This window comes from Sapajus apella, unplaced genomic scaffold (genome assembly GCF_009761245.1).
Source record: "Sapajus apella isolate SASKATOON/1434 unplaced genomic scaffold, GSC_monkey_1.0 scaffold83, whole genome shotgun sequence".
NCBI classification, from domain to species: Eukaryota; Metazoa; Chordata; class Mammalia; order Primates; family Cebidae; genus Sapajus; species Sapajus apella.
The window spans coordinates 1,101,669-1,117,258 of NW_022437023.1; the positions used below are offsets into that span (position 1 = coordinate 1,101,669).

Sequence of the window (15,590 nt, forward strand, 5' to 3'; positions counted from 1 at the left end):
CTATCTCAGTGTCTGTGGGCCAGAATTACAGTGGGAATGGTCCCATCCAGCAGGAACTCCTATGTCCGGTGGGTGTGGCGGATCCCAGAGTGGCAGCACTTAACAAAGATAGGTGGACATGCCGTGCATGGGACGTCACAGCCAAAGCAGGGATCACGACAGTGTCCCTGGCAGAGGTCCTTCCTGCTAGCTAGTTGATCACAGCAATCCTAGAACTGAAATAGGCAGGCAGCCTTCTGAAGTCCTAAGCAGAAAAGCTCCAGGCTAGTGTGCAGAAGCCTGATTTGAATCGCTGCAAGATTCATGGCTCCTTGGTCAATCCCCAGATTTCCAGACCAGAGCCAGTGCTTAGGCCCAGAGCCTCTTGAATGAAAGCGAGCCAGGTTCCCTTAAGGAAGGGCCCTGCTACAGGACCGAAATCAAAGAAGCACTGGAAGGATGCAAAAGAACCAAGAAAAGGGGCTACCTAGGGGCACAGGGGCTGGGGTAGGGTGGGGTTAGTGCTTCTAAGAGTGGTTTTAAAAAATGTTGAGTTCTGCCTTCTTGGGAAGGGTGGGTATATTTTTATACACGTTGTTTGGTCCCTGGGATCCCTTTGGGACCATGGGACTCTGGTAAATTATATTAACTTTCCCCATCCTTGATCAGCACCAGCTCAGGATATAGGGGAATGAGGGTGATGGGGGAGAGACTTCTGAAAGTGTTATCTTTTAAATAACCTTTTGGCTTTTGAACCATGTAAATTCATCACCTTTTTACAACATTAATTCATTTAAACATTTTGTAGGAGGGTCAACGCCGTGGCTGTGAGCCCGTGGCTTTGGGGAGTTACTGACAGGGCTGCTGTGTACAGTTGTGCACTGCTGAAGGGAATGTGAGTGCCTTTTTCCAACTGGCACAAAGGCACACGGTGGCTAGTGGAGGCTTCTTCTCTCCACCCATGCCCATTCTAACTGGGCCCTGATTCCTGGACCTGGGGCTGCCCAGGGTGGGGGGCTGGCTGCAGCAGCGGGCTCTGTGGCTTCTTGCAGACGCACCAGACGATCGTGGTGCAGCTGCTACAGTCCACCACACGGCTCCTCGAGTGTCCGTGGCTACAGCAGCAGCACAAGGGCTCTGTGGAGGCCTGCATCCGGACCCTCGCCATGGTGGGTGAGTGTGCCGGGGTGCTGGCCAGCTCCGACCCACTCCTCCCCTCCGCTCGTCACGGGATGCCTGCCCTCCTAACAAACACTTTATCCCTAAGCTCGCCCATCTCCTGCTCCCAGGTGGCTCTCAGTAAGTCCTTCTTGGTGTCTGCCTGGCATCCTGGCAACTGAGAGAAGCTGTTTTCTCCTCTGGGTCCGTTCCCCAGAGAAGGATGCTGGCTGACTCTCCAGCTGCAAACTCTAGCTAGAGCTTGCAGATGGGCTCAGGCAGGAGGGAGGCCTGTGGATTGCTAGGGACAGTTGGGGGAGAGGAGAGGGCAGGTGACAGAGGAAGGGGAAGTCAGGGTAGAGCAGGGGGGAATCAAAGAGGCAGAATCTCTCCTTTTACCCAACAAGGGGCAGAAGGCCTCTCAGTCCCCCAAGCATAGGCCAGGGTGGGGGTCTCTGTCCCCAGACCCTCAGTCTAGTTCACTTTTTCTCCTGGTGTGGCAGCCCTGAGCCTGGCCTCTGGCTGGTCGAACTGCCCCTGCACCAGTCCTCCAGCACCCCCTCCCTTCCCACCCAGCCAAGGGCCGGGCCATCTCGCTGCCCATGGACCTGGATGCCCACATCAGCTCGATGCTCAGCAGTGGAGCCAGCTGTGCAGCTGCCATCCAGCGGAACACCTCCAGCTACAAAGCAACCACGAGGGCCTTCCCCCGCGTCACCCCCACCGCCAACCAGTGGGACTATAAGAACATCATCGAGAAGCTGCAGGTGGGTGTGGGGCTGCCTGGCATCTGCCATGGGAGCTGCTTGGTTGACTCAGCAGCCCCCCGACTTTGGAGGGGCAGGGTTCTCGGGGGAGTGTTTCTTCCTGTCTTGCCCACATTTCCAGGAAGGAGCTGGCTGGCTTCTCCCCACTCGGGCTGCTAAGGGCTGGCCCTGCAGCAGGGGACCAGTGAGTCTCATTCCAGAGGAAGCCTGGAGAACCCAGGGGCCTGCTAGAGGGTTGGAGCTCATGAGGAGCTCGGGACCACCCCTCACTCCTGCAGCACCCTCCTGTCTGTGCAGCACATTTCTGTGTGCTCTCATTGGCCTGTAGAGAGGTGTGGTGGGTTATTTTCCCCATGCGGCAGGAGACTGAGGCTCAGAGAGGGTAAGGGGTTTGCCCAGGGTCACACAGAGCTGGGAGAGAAGCCAGGCCTTGTGGCTCCCAGCCAGGGCTCTGAGCAGGCAGACATCACGCTGTGTTCAGGGTGTCTCTGTGGTTGTGGGCCCCTCAAACAGAGGCAGGGCAATCTGTGGGGCTGTTTGGTGTTTGGGTCAGGGGAATGGCAGTCACACCCAGGTCATCTCTTGGGCCTGGCAATGACCCTGCCCTGCCCACCCCAGGACATCATCACAGCCCTGGAGGAGCGGCTGAAGCCCCTGGTACAGGCTGAGCTGTCCGTGCTGGTGGACGTCCTGCACTGGCCTGAGCTGCTCTTCCTGGAGGGCAGTGAGGCCTACCAGCGCTGCGAGAGTGGGGGCTTCCTGTCCAAGTGAGCGAGACGCGGGGGCGTGGGGGCAGCAGGCCGGAGGCAGGGAAGGGCCTGGTCGGGACTAGACAGGCTCACAGGGTCAGAGGGCCTGGGGTGTTCCTGCCTGGGATGGGGCGGGGAAGTGGCAGGAGGGAGGCAGCGTGGGGCTGCCCTGAGCCACCTCCTCGGCCCGCCCAGGCTGATCCAGCACACCAAGGACCTGATGCAGTCAGAGGAGAAGCTGTGCATCAAGGTGCTGCGGACCCTGCAGCAGATGCTGCTCAAGAAGACCAAGTACGGGGACCGGGTGAGTGCCCTGGTGGTGCAAGTGCTGCGTGGGCCAGTCAGGAGTGCCCAGGGGCTCAGGGTCAAGCCAGTGGTCAATGGCGTGCTGTACCCACAATGGGGCCTCACTCCTGTCCTCCCCCAGGGCAACCAGCTGCGCAAGATGCTGCTGCAAAACTACCTCCAGAACCGGAAGTCCAGCTCGAGGGGGGACCTTCCCGACCCCATGGGCACTGGTCAGTATCGCCTTCCCCTGCCCTCAAGCCCTCCCTTCCACTTTCCTGTCCCACCATCTCTCCCTCAGCTGAGTCCCCCCTCCAGGCCTGGACCAAGACTGGTCAGCAATTGCGGCCACCCAGTGCCGGCTGGACAAGGAGGGAGCCACCAAGCTGGTGTGTGACCTCATCACCAGCACCAAGAACGAGAAGATCTTCCAGGAGAGCATCGGCCTGGCCATCCGCCTGCTGGACGGCGGCAACACGGAGATCCAGGTGTGGGGGGCCTGGGGCCTGAACATGCCCTCCTTTGCCTCCCTCCCTTTTTGGAGGAAATGCGCCTTGATTTAGGCACTGAAGGCTGAGGAGGGTGTGAAAGAGGAGGGGAGGAGGCCTGAGCAGAGGCTGAGAGGTGAGAAGGGTGGGCACGAGGGGGCAGGATGGTAAGGAGATGGGCTCAGGCCCAGCTGGGACAGTGGGGTGTGTGGGGGTGGGGAAGGGACCACGCCACGCAGGAGCAGATACGGGGCATGGAGCTGCCATGGGTGGCCATGGGTGCTAGCCAGCAGCACCCAGGCCTGCAGCCAGGCTCCAGCAGCGTGGCATGACTGCCACGGTCATGGGCAGTCATGGGCAGGAGCAGGGCCCAGTGCTGAGGCTGCTCCCTGGCCACTGTCCACCTGCAGAAATCCTTCCACAACCTCATGATGAGTGACAAGAAGTCAGAGCGCTTCTTCAAGGTGCTGCACGACCGCATGAAGCGGGCCCAGCAGGAGACCAAGTCCACGGTGGCGGTCAACATGAATGACCTGGGCGGCCAGCCGCATGAGGACCGCGAGCCAGCCGACCCCACCACCAAAGGTCAGGGGTCTGGGGCAGGGGCACGGCTTGATGGGGCTCCCAGGGTAAGATGTGCAGGGCGGGGCCCCGGGAGTGGGCTGCTCCAGCCTCACCAGGTCTCGCCTACAGGCCGCGTGGCCTCCTTCTCCATGCCAGCTTCCTCATCCCGCTACTCGCTGGGCCCCAGCCTGCGCCGGGGGCACGAGGTGAGCGAGCGTGTGCAGAGCAATGAGATGGGCATGGCCGTGCTCATCATGCAGCCCATCCTGCGCTTTCTGCAGCTGCTGTGCGAGAACCACAACCGGGACCTGCAGGTGAGTGCCCTGCCACACACCTGCCCCTTTCCCCGCCGGCCAGCCGCCATGCAGACCATGTACTGTGGCTGGTGTCCCTCTGTGGCATGTATGCCCTGGCCTGAGCACCGCTGCTTTGTGGCTGGTGGTTCCCCCACCCCTGCAGTTCCCCAGGCCAGCCTCCCCCTCCGTGCCGTAGCCATGTGGTGCCCAACACTTCTGTGTCCCGCAGAACTTCCTGCGCTGTCAGAACAACAAAACCAACTACAACTTGGTGTGCGAGACGCTGCAGTTCCTGGACATCATGTGCGGCAGCACCACGGGCGGCCTGGGGCTGCTGGGGCTCTACATCAATGAGGACAATGTGGGCCTCGTCATCCAGACCTTGGAGACCCTCACTGAGTACTGCCAGGGCCCCTGCCATGAGAACCAGGTGAGCTATCCTGGTCACTCAAGTGGTGGCCAGGGTGGCAGTGTGGACATGCGGGTGGATGGAGCCGGCTGGGGCAGGGAGAGGTCTCTGGTGCTGCCACAATTCTGAGAGAGCCTGGGCCCCGTGTCCCCCACTGCCTCCTGCCAGACCTGCATCGTGACACACGAGTCCAACGGCATAGACATCATCACCGCACTGATCCTCAATGACATCAGCCCACTGTGCAAGTACCGCATGGATCTGGTGCTGCAACTCAAGGTGGGGCCCGGTGGCAGGCATGGGAGTGTGCGGGTGTGCATGTGACGTGCATGCACGTATGTGTGACTTGTGTGCCGAGTGTGCAGATTGGTGTGTGTGTGTGTGTGTGTGTGGTAGCACTGTGTGTGATGGGGTATCTAGATGCACGTGTGTGGTGATGTGCGCAGGCTGTGTGTGTGTAATATGCGCATGTTTATGTGCATGAGTGCACGTGTGAGCAGGCACGCTGGAACATGCACTCACTCTGGATGCCGGTATCTGAGGACTTGCTGTGTGTGTGTTTGCTGTCTGGGTGGCTGTTTGCCACAGCTGGGGTGAAGGCAAGCCTGTGGTAGGCTGGCTGTGCAGGATGCTTCTCAGCAGGCCTCAGTGAGGGAGGATGGAAAGGTCATGGTGCCTGACCTTTTTAGGGGTGGGAGAGGTTGTTACGGAGAGGAATGGGGGAGAAGTTGTTGGGGGCATGGTGGGGACCCTGAGACTGTGGCCTGACTCCCTCCGACTCTCCACCCAGGACAATGCCTCCAAGCTGCTCCTGGCTCTGATGGAGAGCCGGCATGACAGTGAAAACGCTGAGCGCATCCTCATCAGCCTGCGGCCCCAGGAGCTGGTGAGGCTGGGCAGTCGGGAGGGTGGAACCAGGTGGAGTGTGTTGGGATGGGGATGAGGGCCCGGCTGGCCCTATTGCCCCAGGAAGAGAGCACTGGAACAGGCCCTGCCCCTCCAGGTGGACGTCATCAAGAAGGCCTACCTGCAGGAGGAAGAGCGTGAGAATTCGGAGGTGAGCCCACGTGAAGTGGGCCACAACATCTACATCCTGGCGCTGCAGGTACCGTGGCCCCCTGGGTGCCTGATGGCCATGCTCCCCCCAGCCACCATCTCCTGCCATGCCCCCCACCACTGCCATCACCCCCCATTGCCATCATCTCCACCAGATGCCATGGCCCCCAGCCACCATGCCCTGGTGAGTGTGCTGCCTTCTCCCTCAGCTCTCCAGGCACAATAAACAGCTGCAGCACCTGCTGAAGCCCGTGAAGCGCATTCAAGAGGAGGAGGCCGAGGGTATCTCTTCCATGGTGGGTGCCTCCCAAGAGACTGGGGTGGGGGTGGGGCTTAGGCCTGGGGGCGGGGCCTGGGGCCTGGGGAGGAGCCGCGATCTGAGGGCGTGGCCTGGAACAGAGTGAGGACCTAGGATTTGAGCCTGGCTAGAATTTGGGAGTGGGGCCCAGGGGGCTGATCAGGACTGGCAGCCAGGGGTGAAACCCAGACTGAGAAATGGAAGTGAGGCCCAGGTAGGTCTGGGGCAGGTCTGCAAGCTTCAAGCAGGAACTGGGCTGCACTTGGGCAGGACTAGGAGGGGGGCCGGCTGTCCTCTGAGATTCTCTGGTCATGGCTCTCCAGCTCCCCTCCCTTTGACACCAGATTCTCCAGGTTCAGTCCTAGCTGGGCTGGGCTTGGCCTGGTCTGGCTTAGCGGGGACACTCACCGACGTATAGTTCAGAGCTGGGCCAAGGGCTGGGAGGGCAGGGGCTGAGTGACAGGCCTGGAAGTGGAGGCTGGGGCCTCAACTTCACGCCCTCCCCACCTCCAGCTCAGCCTCAACAACAAGCAGCTGTCACAGATGCTCAAGTCCTCGGTGCCAGCACAGGAGGAGGAGGAAGACCCCCTGGCCTACTACGAGAACCACACGTCCCAGATCGAGGTGAGCCTGTGGGCGGCAGGGGCGGGCACGTGGGCCTGGGCCGGGCCTGACCATGTGCGGTGTGTGCTCAGATTGTGCGGCAGGACCGCAGCATGGAGCAGATCGTGTTCCCAGTGCCTGGCATCTGCCAGTTCCTGACGGAAGAGACCAAGCACCGGCTCTTCACCACTACCGAGCAGGACGAGCAGGGCAGCAAAGTGAGCGACTTCTTCGACCAGTCCTCCTTTCTGCACAACGAGATGGAGTGGCAGCGCAAACTCCGCAGTGAGGACCTGTGGGCGGGAGGGCAGGGCGGTCTGGAGCTGCCCACTGACGCCCTGTCATAACAGCCTCCCTCGCCTGCCTGTTGGTACCCTGCTTCCATCCCCACCTCACCCCAAGGAAGGGCTCTTCCACGCGTGGCTTCCTCCTGAGTGGGTCCCGCATGCAGCTGGGGACGCTCACCGGGGCCCTCCAGCAGCTCTCCACTGCCCTCCTCCCCAGGCATGCCGCTGATCTACTGGTTCTCCCGCCGCATGACCCTGTGGGGCAGCATCTCCTTCAACCTGGCTGTGTTTATCAACATCATCATTGCCTTCTTCTACCCTTATGTGGAGGGTGCATCCACAGGTGAGGACACAGGGCTGGCCGGCAGATTCCCCGGGCCCCGCCAAGCCTCCTCTCTGGGTTGGGGCAGAGCCTTGGGTCCAGCTAACCTGAGAGGGGACCAGATGCACAGTGTGCAGAAGCACCCCCTGCACCATCCTGTGGGATCTCACCCCATCATGGAGAGACACAGGTGTGGTCCAAGGGGATGGTCAGGGTCTTTGACCTCATGGGAGATGGCACATGCATGCACGTGTACATGCAGAGATGTGTCAGCCAGAAACCAGACTTGGTAGCCGCAGCCTGACAGGGCCTCCCGCTTAGGCCTGAGAGGCAGGTGTAAGAGAGGAGGCTAAAAGCAGGCACCAGAGCTTAACTTTTCGGCACCTGTTGGACCTGCGCTGGGGCCGTGGTGGGCTTGAGGGAGCCCTGCTCACCCTGTCCCTGGCCCCCAGGCGTGCTGGATTCCCCTCTCATCTCACTGCTGTTCTGGATCCTCATCTGCTTCTCCATTGCTGCCCTGTTCACCAAGAGCTACAGCATCCGCCCCCTCATCGTGGCACTCATCCTGCGCTCCATCTACTATCTGGGCATCGGGCCCACGCTCAACATTCTGGGTGCTCTCAACGTGAGTGCCAGAGGGAGCCCCCATTCCCAGACCAGCCCATGCTCACTGTGCATTCAGACTGCAAGCTGGTCTGCTGCCTCTAGGAGCCACTCCTCTGCCCCATCCCCTCCTCTCTGTTGGGCTCCCAAGTTGCTTATAGACCAATGGCAGGGACTGTTCTGTGCCTTTTCCCTCTCCCTCAACACCTGAGGGCAGCCGGCACTCAGAGACAGAAATTCAAGAGTCCTTTTGGAGCAACAGGGTCAGGGTGGCCGTGCACAGTGCTGGCTGTGCACTGCCCAGAGGCACTGCTAGGCAGCAGATATGAAGATTCGTGTATTATGACAGATGCTGACAGATGGAAATAAAATGCCTTGAGCAAGGAGTACCTTTCCTTGACAGATGCAGTCAGTGGTCTTCTCTGTCCCCATCCTCCTTTGTCTTCCTGGAATTGAGGACCCAAGGGGCTGCTTCTGTATTCTGAGTCCCAGGAGCCCAGATGCATTTCTGGAAGCAATTTCATGAATGCCGTGCCTCCCAGGCTCTGAGATGGGCATTGTGGGGCACGTGGGCAGACTTAGAGTGGGTGGTAGGGCCTTGACCCTTAACCTCGTGCCCTGTACTCGCCCCCAGCTGACCAACAAGATCGTGTTTGTGGTGAGCTTCGTGGGCAACCGTGGCACCTTCATCCGGGGCTATAAGGCCATGGTCATGGACGTGGAATTCCTCTACCACGTGGGCTACATCCTGACTAGCGTCCTGGGCCTCTTTGCTCACGAGCTGTTCTACAGCATCCTGGTAAGGCCTGCTGGGTGGGCTGGGGCTGGAGGGGGGCATGGGATGGTTGGGGCTTCCCATGAGCTGCTGGCAGTTCTCCGGGGCCAGTTTCTCTGTCCAGTCCTTTTGCTGCTCGGCTGGGAGCAGTGGAATTCCAGAGTCTTCCTCTGTCCTACCCAAGCCTGGCCCTGCAGGCCCTGATGGCCACTCCTGGTGGCTATCTGACCCCTCTCTCCTGTACAGTGGTGGTTTAAGCCTGGACTCTGAGGCTGGACCAGGGCTTTGCATCTCAGCTGCACTATCACTAGCTGTGTAACTGGGAAACTGGGCAAGTTTCCTCACCTGTGAAATGGGGTTAACAGCAGCCCCTGCCTTCTAGAATAATTGCGAGCATAAGACGAACGAATGCGTGAAGCACACTCAGGCTGTTGCCTGGCACGCAGCAAGTGCATTGTCAGGGCCGGCTGGTCTTCAGCCACAGGTTTCACCCCTTGTGCCTTCCCCTGGCCCACTCCCTTTCTAGAATTCCAGGTTCCTCGGGAAGCTCCCCTGACAGGCCCACCCAGCTTGGTTACTCCCAACTAAGCAGACCTCCCTGGAGGAGCCTTGGGAAACTGTCCGGAGCCCAGGCAGCCTTCGGGGTACCAATGGCATCCCCAGCAAGACTGGCCAGCTCAGCCCCTGAATGCACCATTCCTGTCTCATCCCCATGCTGCAGCTCTTTGACCTCATCTACCGCGAGGAGACGCTGTTCAACGTCATCAAAAGCGTGACCCGCAATGGCCGCTCCATCCTGCTGACAGCCCTGCTGGCCCTCATCCTGGTCTACCTCTTCTCTATTGTCGGCTTCCTCTTCCTCAAGGATGACTTCATCCTTGAGGTCGACCGGCTGCCCAACAACCACTCCAGAGGTCTTGGAGGCTTCCCTCCTGGGCAGGTTGTGGGGAATGAGGTTGGGTCTCACCGGTGCCTGGCCTCAGGACCATGACCTGCAGCCCTTACCCCACCAGGCCCCCGTCTTTCTCCTCTTGGCTTCTGGGGAAGTCTAGCTCACACCAGTCTGTCTCACTCTTTCCTGGAACACACTGAGCGGGAAGGAGTCTTGGGTCTCTGGCCCCTAAGGAGCCCCTTGCTTGAAAGCTGGAGCCTCTTTCAGGCACTGTCATTCATGTTAAACCCAGTAGTTGCAGAAGCTGCCCATGTGCCAGGCCTAGGGGTACAGAGACCCCTCCCAGCCCTTAGTGTGCAACCCAGTGGGGGCAGAGGTGTGAAGACCCTTCACTGTGGCCAGACAGTGCAGGGCTGGCAGCATCAGGGAAGGTTTCCTGGAGAATGTGACGCTGGGGCCAGAGCCAGGGGGTGGTAATGCCAGGCACTGGACCTCCTGGTGACCTCCTCCATGCCCCTTGCAGCCAGCCCCTTGGGGATGCCACATGGAGCTGCTGCATTTGTGGGCACTTGCAGCGAGGACAAGATGGACTGTGTCTCGGGGGTCTCGGTGCCCGAGGTCCTGGAAGGTGAGGGCAGTGTGTCTGCAGAGGTCTGGGTGGGGTAGGGGGAGCAGGCAGCTCAGGTTTCAGCACACCCTGCTTGCAGAGGACGGGGAGCTGGACAGCACAGAGCGGGCCTGTGACACTCTGCTGATGTGCATCGTTACCGTCATGAACCATGGGCTACGCAACGGTGGTGGCGTGGGCGACATTCTCCGCAAGCCCTCGAAAGACGTGAGCACTCCTGCCTACTCCCAAACCCATGGGGCCCAAGCCACTGTCCAGATCAGCAACTGTGGAGAGTCCTGTCTTTGGCCTTACATCAGATATTCAGGGTTGAACTCTCCCTCCCCCAAATTTGCATCCTTTTTTTCCTGCTTTCCATACCTGGCCAATTCCATAACGTTACTGCTTAGCTGCCCCTCACCCTCCTATTCCATAAGGAAAGACCTTGGCAACCAAACTTTGCCCCAGGGCTAGGGACGGCGACCCCTGGCTTTTGTAGCCCACAGCAGGCAGGCAGAAGGCAGAGCTGAGTAGGCTTCATCAGGAGGCCTCATGATTTGGCTTGGGCAGCCACGTTGCGGAACATCAGTCCTTCCCGTTGCTTGAGAGTGAGAAGCTGCCTCCCTGGCCAGAAAGGGTTTCTAGAATGTGTGAGGCCAGGCGTCGTGAGTGTGGGACAGAGGTATTCAGAGCTGGCTCTTTCCCTAACCGAAGTTTGGGGCAGAGACACGCCTAGACTCATAGCCCTGCCTCCCTGCACTAGACTCCTGTAAAAGTTTACCCCAGTGTGTCCTGAGTCCACACTTTCCTAACCCAAACTTGGGGCTTCTGCTTGCAATTCTTACTCTGTGGAGCCAGGTTGGGTCCACTCTCCCATCGGCATGGCCCACGAGCCAGAGGCCCTCATTTCCTTCTGCTGGGGTCTGGATCCCCAATATCACAGCCCTGGCCCTCACCTGAGTCCCGTCTTGCCTGGGTGAATGCGGGGACCACCTGGCCCAGCCTCCCTGCCTTGCCTCCGCAGGAGTCTCTGTTCCCAGCCCGAGTGGTCTATGACCTCCTGTTCTTCTTCATCGTCATTATCATCGTGCTGAACCTCATCTTTGGGGTAATCATTGACACCTTCGCTGACCTGCGCAGTGAGAAGCAGAAGAAGGAGGAGATTCTCAAGACGACATGCTTCATCTGTGGTGAGGGTTGCTTCCCGCTCTGCAGAGGCTGCGGTGGGGCTGGGACATCATCTGACGCCAGTGGCGGTGGAGGTTTAGCCCTTCCTGCCCTGGGGAACCCTGCCCTGGGGTCAATGATTCCATGCATTTGCTCATCCCAGAACTTGGGAGAACATGACCCTGCTGAACTTGGAGTCACAGAAGGGAGTGAGACAGGGCCATCCCTGTAAACCCTTGGGGTTTCTTGGGGTGGACACAAGCCCAGTTAGTGTCTGGAGCTTCTGGTCTCAGTCCAGTGCTTTTTCCCCCACCCCTGAAATGAAGTGCTAGTCCCCTCATACAGGTGACACCTGCCTGAGCCCGAGGAGGCTTGAAGAAGAACAAGCCACCTCGGGCTCAGGCGGGCATCACCTGTATGACCTGTAGGACCTCGCTCATCCAGCCATTCCTGCTTCCCCCGAGTTCGGGGAATTCTGCTGTTTACTCCTAGAGTCCTTGGTTGCCGCTGCGGGAGGGCTGCAGCTGCGGCGGGCAGGATCTCCACCGCTAAGTGGCTGCTGCTTTAAATAGCAGTGACCCAAATAGCCCAGAGCGAGCTGTCAGAAGCACTCATTCCGAGAACAAATGCTTCCACTCCCCGGAAGCCGGGTCCCCTCCAGCAGGTGGCCCGCAGTGGCTCTTGAATGCTGATGGTTTCATTCCCGCCCTCTGCACCCTCAGGTCTGGAGAGGGACAAGTTTGATAACAAGACGGTGTCATTTGAGGAACACATCAAGCTGGAGCACAACATGTGGAACTACCTGTACTTCATCGTGCTGGTCCGCGTGAAGAACAAGACGGACTACACAGGCCCCGAGAGCTACGTGGCCCAGATGATCAAGGTGCAAGCAGGGGCTGCGGGGCCTGTGGGCCCAAACCAGCCATTCTAGAGTCAGCATCACTGTGCACCACAGGCCTTGGGATTCAGCTTCTGAGAGCCCTGGGCTCTGGAGAGGAGTGGCCACATCTGTGCGCCTGCCCTGGGAGGCCAGGGGGAGGGGCTCGGACAGCTGCAGACACTTGTGGAAAGGTCAGCAGGGCGAGGAGCAGCAGCTGGAAGCAGCTCTGGGCTGCACGGGAGCCCTGCCAGCCACCGGCTGCTGTGGAGGGGCCTCCTCGCACCTCTGGGTGTCAGGAAAAATCCCACAGCAAACCCATCAGCCCTGAAGAATGCGCGTGGTGTCCCTGGGCCGGTGGTGCAGTGACGCTGAGGAGGGGTGGGGTAGGGGAGACCCTGCCTGTGGCCAGTATCTGTGGGTCACCCTCAGGGAGTGTTTTCTAGCTCGGTGAGAAGGCAGGCTGCCTCCTAAAGTCTGGATTAGATGGTCCTGGGCTGAAAGGGAGCCTGGAAAAACTTTATCACTTAAATCAAATGTCATCTGCCCAATTTCTATAATAATGAAGAGAATGAAGGCAGTGAATCATAAAGGAGGAATTCTATGTTGTCTGTCTGTATTTCAAGCCGATCTTTGTGTACAGATTTATTTGCTGGTGTAAGAATTCACAGCTTACAAGGAAGCTTGAGAATTGCTTGGTGCCCCCTCCCTCCCCACTCCTCTGTCCTGGGAAACGTGGCTTTGCCTCCCAGACATGTGTCAGATGCCAGCCCTCCTCAGTGGAGCCTCCCGATCCCTCAATTTGCCATCTGTCTGACTCGCATCTTCCTGGGGCGTGGGGGGTGCTTTTCAGGCAGGCAGGCGGGCGGGCGGGAGGAAGGAAGGAGATTCAGGGTCTGGGTGCAGAGGCCTTCCTCCACCTCTCATGGAATGTTATGAGAGTAAACAGATGGTGCTGATACCAGCGAAGGATTCAAACTCAGCTGCCGACGCTGCCTAACAGAAGTCAGCATGTCTTGGTGGCAGAGGGTTGACTGCCAGCTCACTCTGGTCCCAGGGAGGACCAGGTCAATTCAGATTTTCCCATGACACATCCCTGACAAGTAATTTTGTCAAGGGTGTGGTAGAAGCCTCCCCCCACATTACTGTTTTTCTAAATGAGGCCTATCTAGGCCAGGCACATGCCTGCTCACCCCACTGGTGATGTTTTTCAGAACAAGAACCTGGACTGGTTCCCCCGGATGCGGGCCATGTCCCTTGTGAGCAATGAGGGTGAAGGGGAGCAGAATGAGATTCGGATTCTTCAGGACAAGCTCAACTCCACCATGAAGCTGGTGTCCCACCTCACTGCCCAGCTGAACGAGCTCAAGGAGCAGGTGTGCACCCCATCCCGGGCTCTATCCCTGGGCAGCCCCTGCCTGCCTCCATCCTTCCCGCCCCACCCTCTCCCCACAGGCCTCTGGCCCTAGGCCTGGATGAGAAGGAAGGTTCCAAACCCACTCTCCCCTCCAGGCAAATCAGAGTGGGGTTGACAACCCCTGCCTTGGGCCCCTAAAGACAAGGCCAGGTGGAAACTTAGCACAGGGTAGTGGGGCCTTCTGTCTCTCATCCCCCTCCTCTTGCAGCTGCCAGGCAGGGCCTCTGAGGGGATCCCTGTCACTGGAGATGGGGAGTTTAAGGCCTTCTTGCCCACATGTCCTCCTCTGCATCTGGCAGTGCCTGCATGAAGATGAGGCAGCATGAGATGTGTTAGTGGGGTGGTTTCCCAGCTGCATCAAATCCGGAGTTTGTGACACGCTAATTGAGAACAAGGGTTTGGTGCTGACACTGACATCCTCGAAGCACCCCGAGGGGCCCTGGCCCACCGCCAGTGCTGAATAGCAGCTGGGCCCATGGGGGAAGACAGGCGCCAAGTCCTTCCATAGCACCCACGGAGAGAAGGTGCCAGGTGGCCTGACCGGGCCTGTTGGATCTGCTTAACCCTAGATGACGGAGCAGCGGAAACGCAGGCAACGCCTAGGCTTTGTGGATGTCCAGAACTGCATGAGCCGCTGAGGAGACCCGCTGAGGAGAGCCGCTGGAGGCCCCAACAGGGGATGCTCATCACTGGGGACTGCCACTGGGAAGTACTACCCCTCCCTCGGGCGGAGTGGCCCAGCCAGCCTCTGCTTCCACTCTGCCAGACACCCCGACACCAACCCAGGCTTTGACCAGTGTGGAGGGGGAGCCTCAGGGCTGACAGTCCTGCCTAGAGCCCTTAAAAAAGACTTGAAAGTTCACTGGGACTCAGTTTACCTTAGCAGAAGATAAATCCTAGAGACCTTTGTCCCTTAAAGCAATCACTGACAACTCTTTGTAGTCCTCCTTGTGGGTGGTTAAGAGTGGGGTCACCTCTTTATCTCCAAGCACTACATTTTGGCTGCTGCCTACCTCTGGGGGAGGTGGCAATAATACTGTTACTAGTAATTTTAGGGCTTTGTTATTTAACTTATTCCAAGGGTGCTGTGCTCAGCCCTGCCCATGGCTGTACAGCTCCCTCCGTGCCTCAGATCTGCTGTAGACAGTGCAGACCTCACTGTTGTGTCCGTGCCGCTCCCTGGCCTGGCTCCAGGTGGTCTGATGACTCAGTGATGGACAGCCTTGCTCCTGGTACCTGCCTCTTCCCGGGCTTCCTGGGGAAGAGCTGTGCACCCAGGCAACAAGGGCTGGGCTTCGTTTGCGCGGCTGTTTCATGACCGCTTGTTTTTCTCCTTTTGGTGTAATGTTTTACAAATCCTTTGGCCTAAGAACTAGTATGTTAATTGCCTTAAATAAATTAACAGAAATTGAGTGAAAAAGGGCCGTGTTTCCTGTACTCCTCCAGGAACTGTGGGGATTAAAGGGCACACTGGCAGAAGACAGGAACAAGAGTCTCTCCCTGCTGGCCTGGCCTCTCCTCAGGCTCTCAGGAGACGCACTGAGTGACATCCTCAGGGGTCCTGGGCAGAACTGTATTTTGGCAAAACTGGTGTCTACTGCAGTCCTGGTCGATTTTATTTTATGCATTTCAGAATATCCTGAGTCTAGATACAGACGAGATTAAGAACCCACTTCCACTTTGTACCCACCAGGGGTGCTGTGGGCCCCAGGCCTGTCCCTCTCCCAGCACGGTTCCTGACGGATGCTCAAGTAGGAAAGTGAATGTGTCTATCAGTAAGAGCCAAGGTTCCATGGAATAATAAGGTGACCCTGTGTGCGTCCCCAGACAGCAGGGCCTCTGACTTGTGGTCACCTACAGAACCTGCCCACACTGCTGAAGCCAACTGCAGCTAAGGCCCCGCCTGGCCAAGGCCTGTCTATAGCTTCCCCGTCCCTTAGGCCAACTGGGCAATGTGGGTTTTTGCAAGGTCAGGGACAGGCCTGAGGTCT

The 15,590-nt window shown here is 58.7% G+C and overlaps 1 protein-coding gene across 3 annotated transcripts in view; it reads left to right on the forward strand.

Annotated features, from left to right (window-relative positions):
* ITPR3 (inositol 1,4,5-trisphosphate receptor type 3) overlaps window positions 1-15,013 on the forward strand; it is a 75,761-nt gene extending 60,748 nt beyond the window's left edge. Inside the window, exons 35-59 of one of the 3 annotated variants that reach the window (XM_032253423.1) lie at window positions 1,032-1,152; window positions 1,714-1,904; window positions 2,523-2,671; window positions 2,849-2,957; window positions 3,081-3,171; window positions 3,257-3,426; window positions 3,837-4,011; window positions 4,147-4,304; window positions 4,516-4,716; window positions 4,864-4,974; window positions 5,486-5,581; window positions 5,699-5,800; window positions 5,961-6,047; window positions 6,563-6,673; window positions 6,745-6,937; window positions 7,157-7,282; window positions 7,714-7,886; window positions 8,499-8,663; window positions 9,361-9,553; window positions 10,055-10,159; window positions 10,239-10,366; window positions 11,163-11,328; window positions 12,028-12,188; window positions 13,397-13,558; window positions 14,169-15,013. In XM_032253423.1, the coding sequence (XP_032109314.1) occupies window positions 1,032-1,152; window positions 1,714-1,904; window positions 2,523-2,671; window positions 2,849-2,957; window positions 3,081-3,171; window positions 3,257-3,426; window positions 3,837-4,011; window positions 4,147-4,304; window positions 4,516-4,716; window positions 4,864-4,974; window positions 5,486-5,581; window positions 5,699-5,800; window positions 5,961-6,047; window positions 6,563-6,673; window positions 6,745-6,937; window positions 7,157-7,282; window positions 7,714-7,886; window positions 8,499-8,663; window positions 9,361-9,553; window positions 10,055-10,159; window positions 10,239-10,366; window positions 11,163-11,328; window positions 12,028-12,188; window positions 13,397-13,558; window positions 14,169-14,237 (3,513 nt within the window). In that variant the 3' untranslated portion in view covers window positions 14,238-15,013. Of the gene's footprint in view, window positions 1-1,031; window positions 1,153-1,713; window positions 1,905-2,522; window positions 2,672-2,848; window positions 2,958-3,080; window positions 3,172-3,256; window positions 3,427-3,836; window positions 4,012-4,119; window positions 4,305-4,515; window positions 4,717-4,863; window positions 4,975-5,485; window positions 5,582-5,698; window positions 5,801-5,960; window positions 6,048-6,562; window positions 6,674-6,744; window positions 6,938-7,156; window positions 7,283-7,713; window positions 7,887-8,498; window positions 8,664-9,360; window positions 9,554-10,054; window positions 10,160-10,238; window positions 10,367-11,162; window positions 11,329-12,027; window positions 12,189-13,396; window positions 13,559-14,168 lie in introns of all 3 variants that reach the window. The other 2 variants (XM_032253421.1, XM_032253422.1) reach the window with 2 other exon arrangements.
* The last annotated feature ends 577 nt before the right edge of the window (window positions 15,014-15,590 follow it).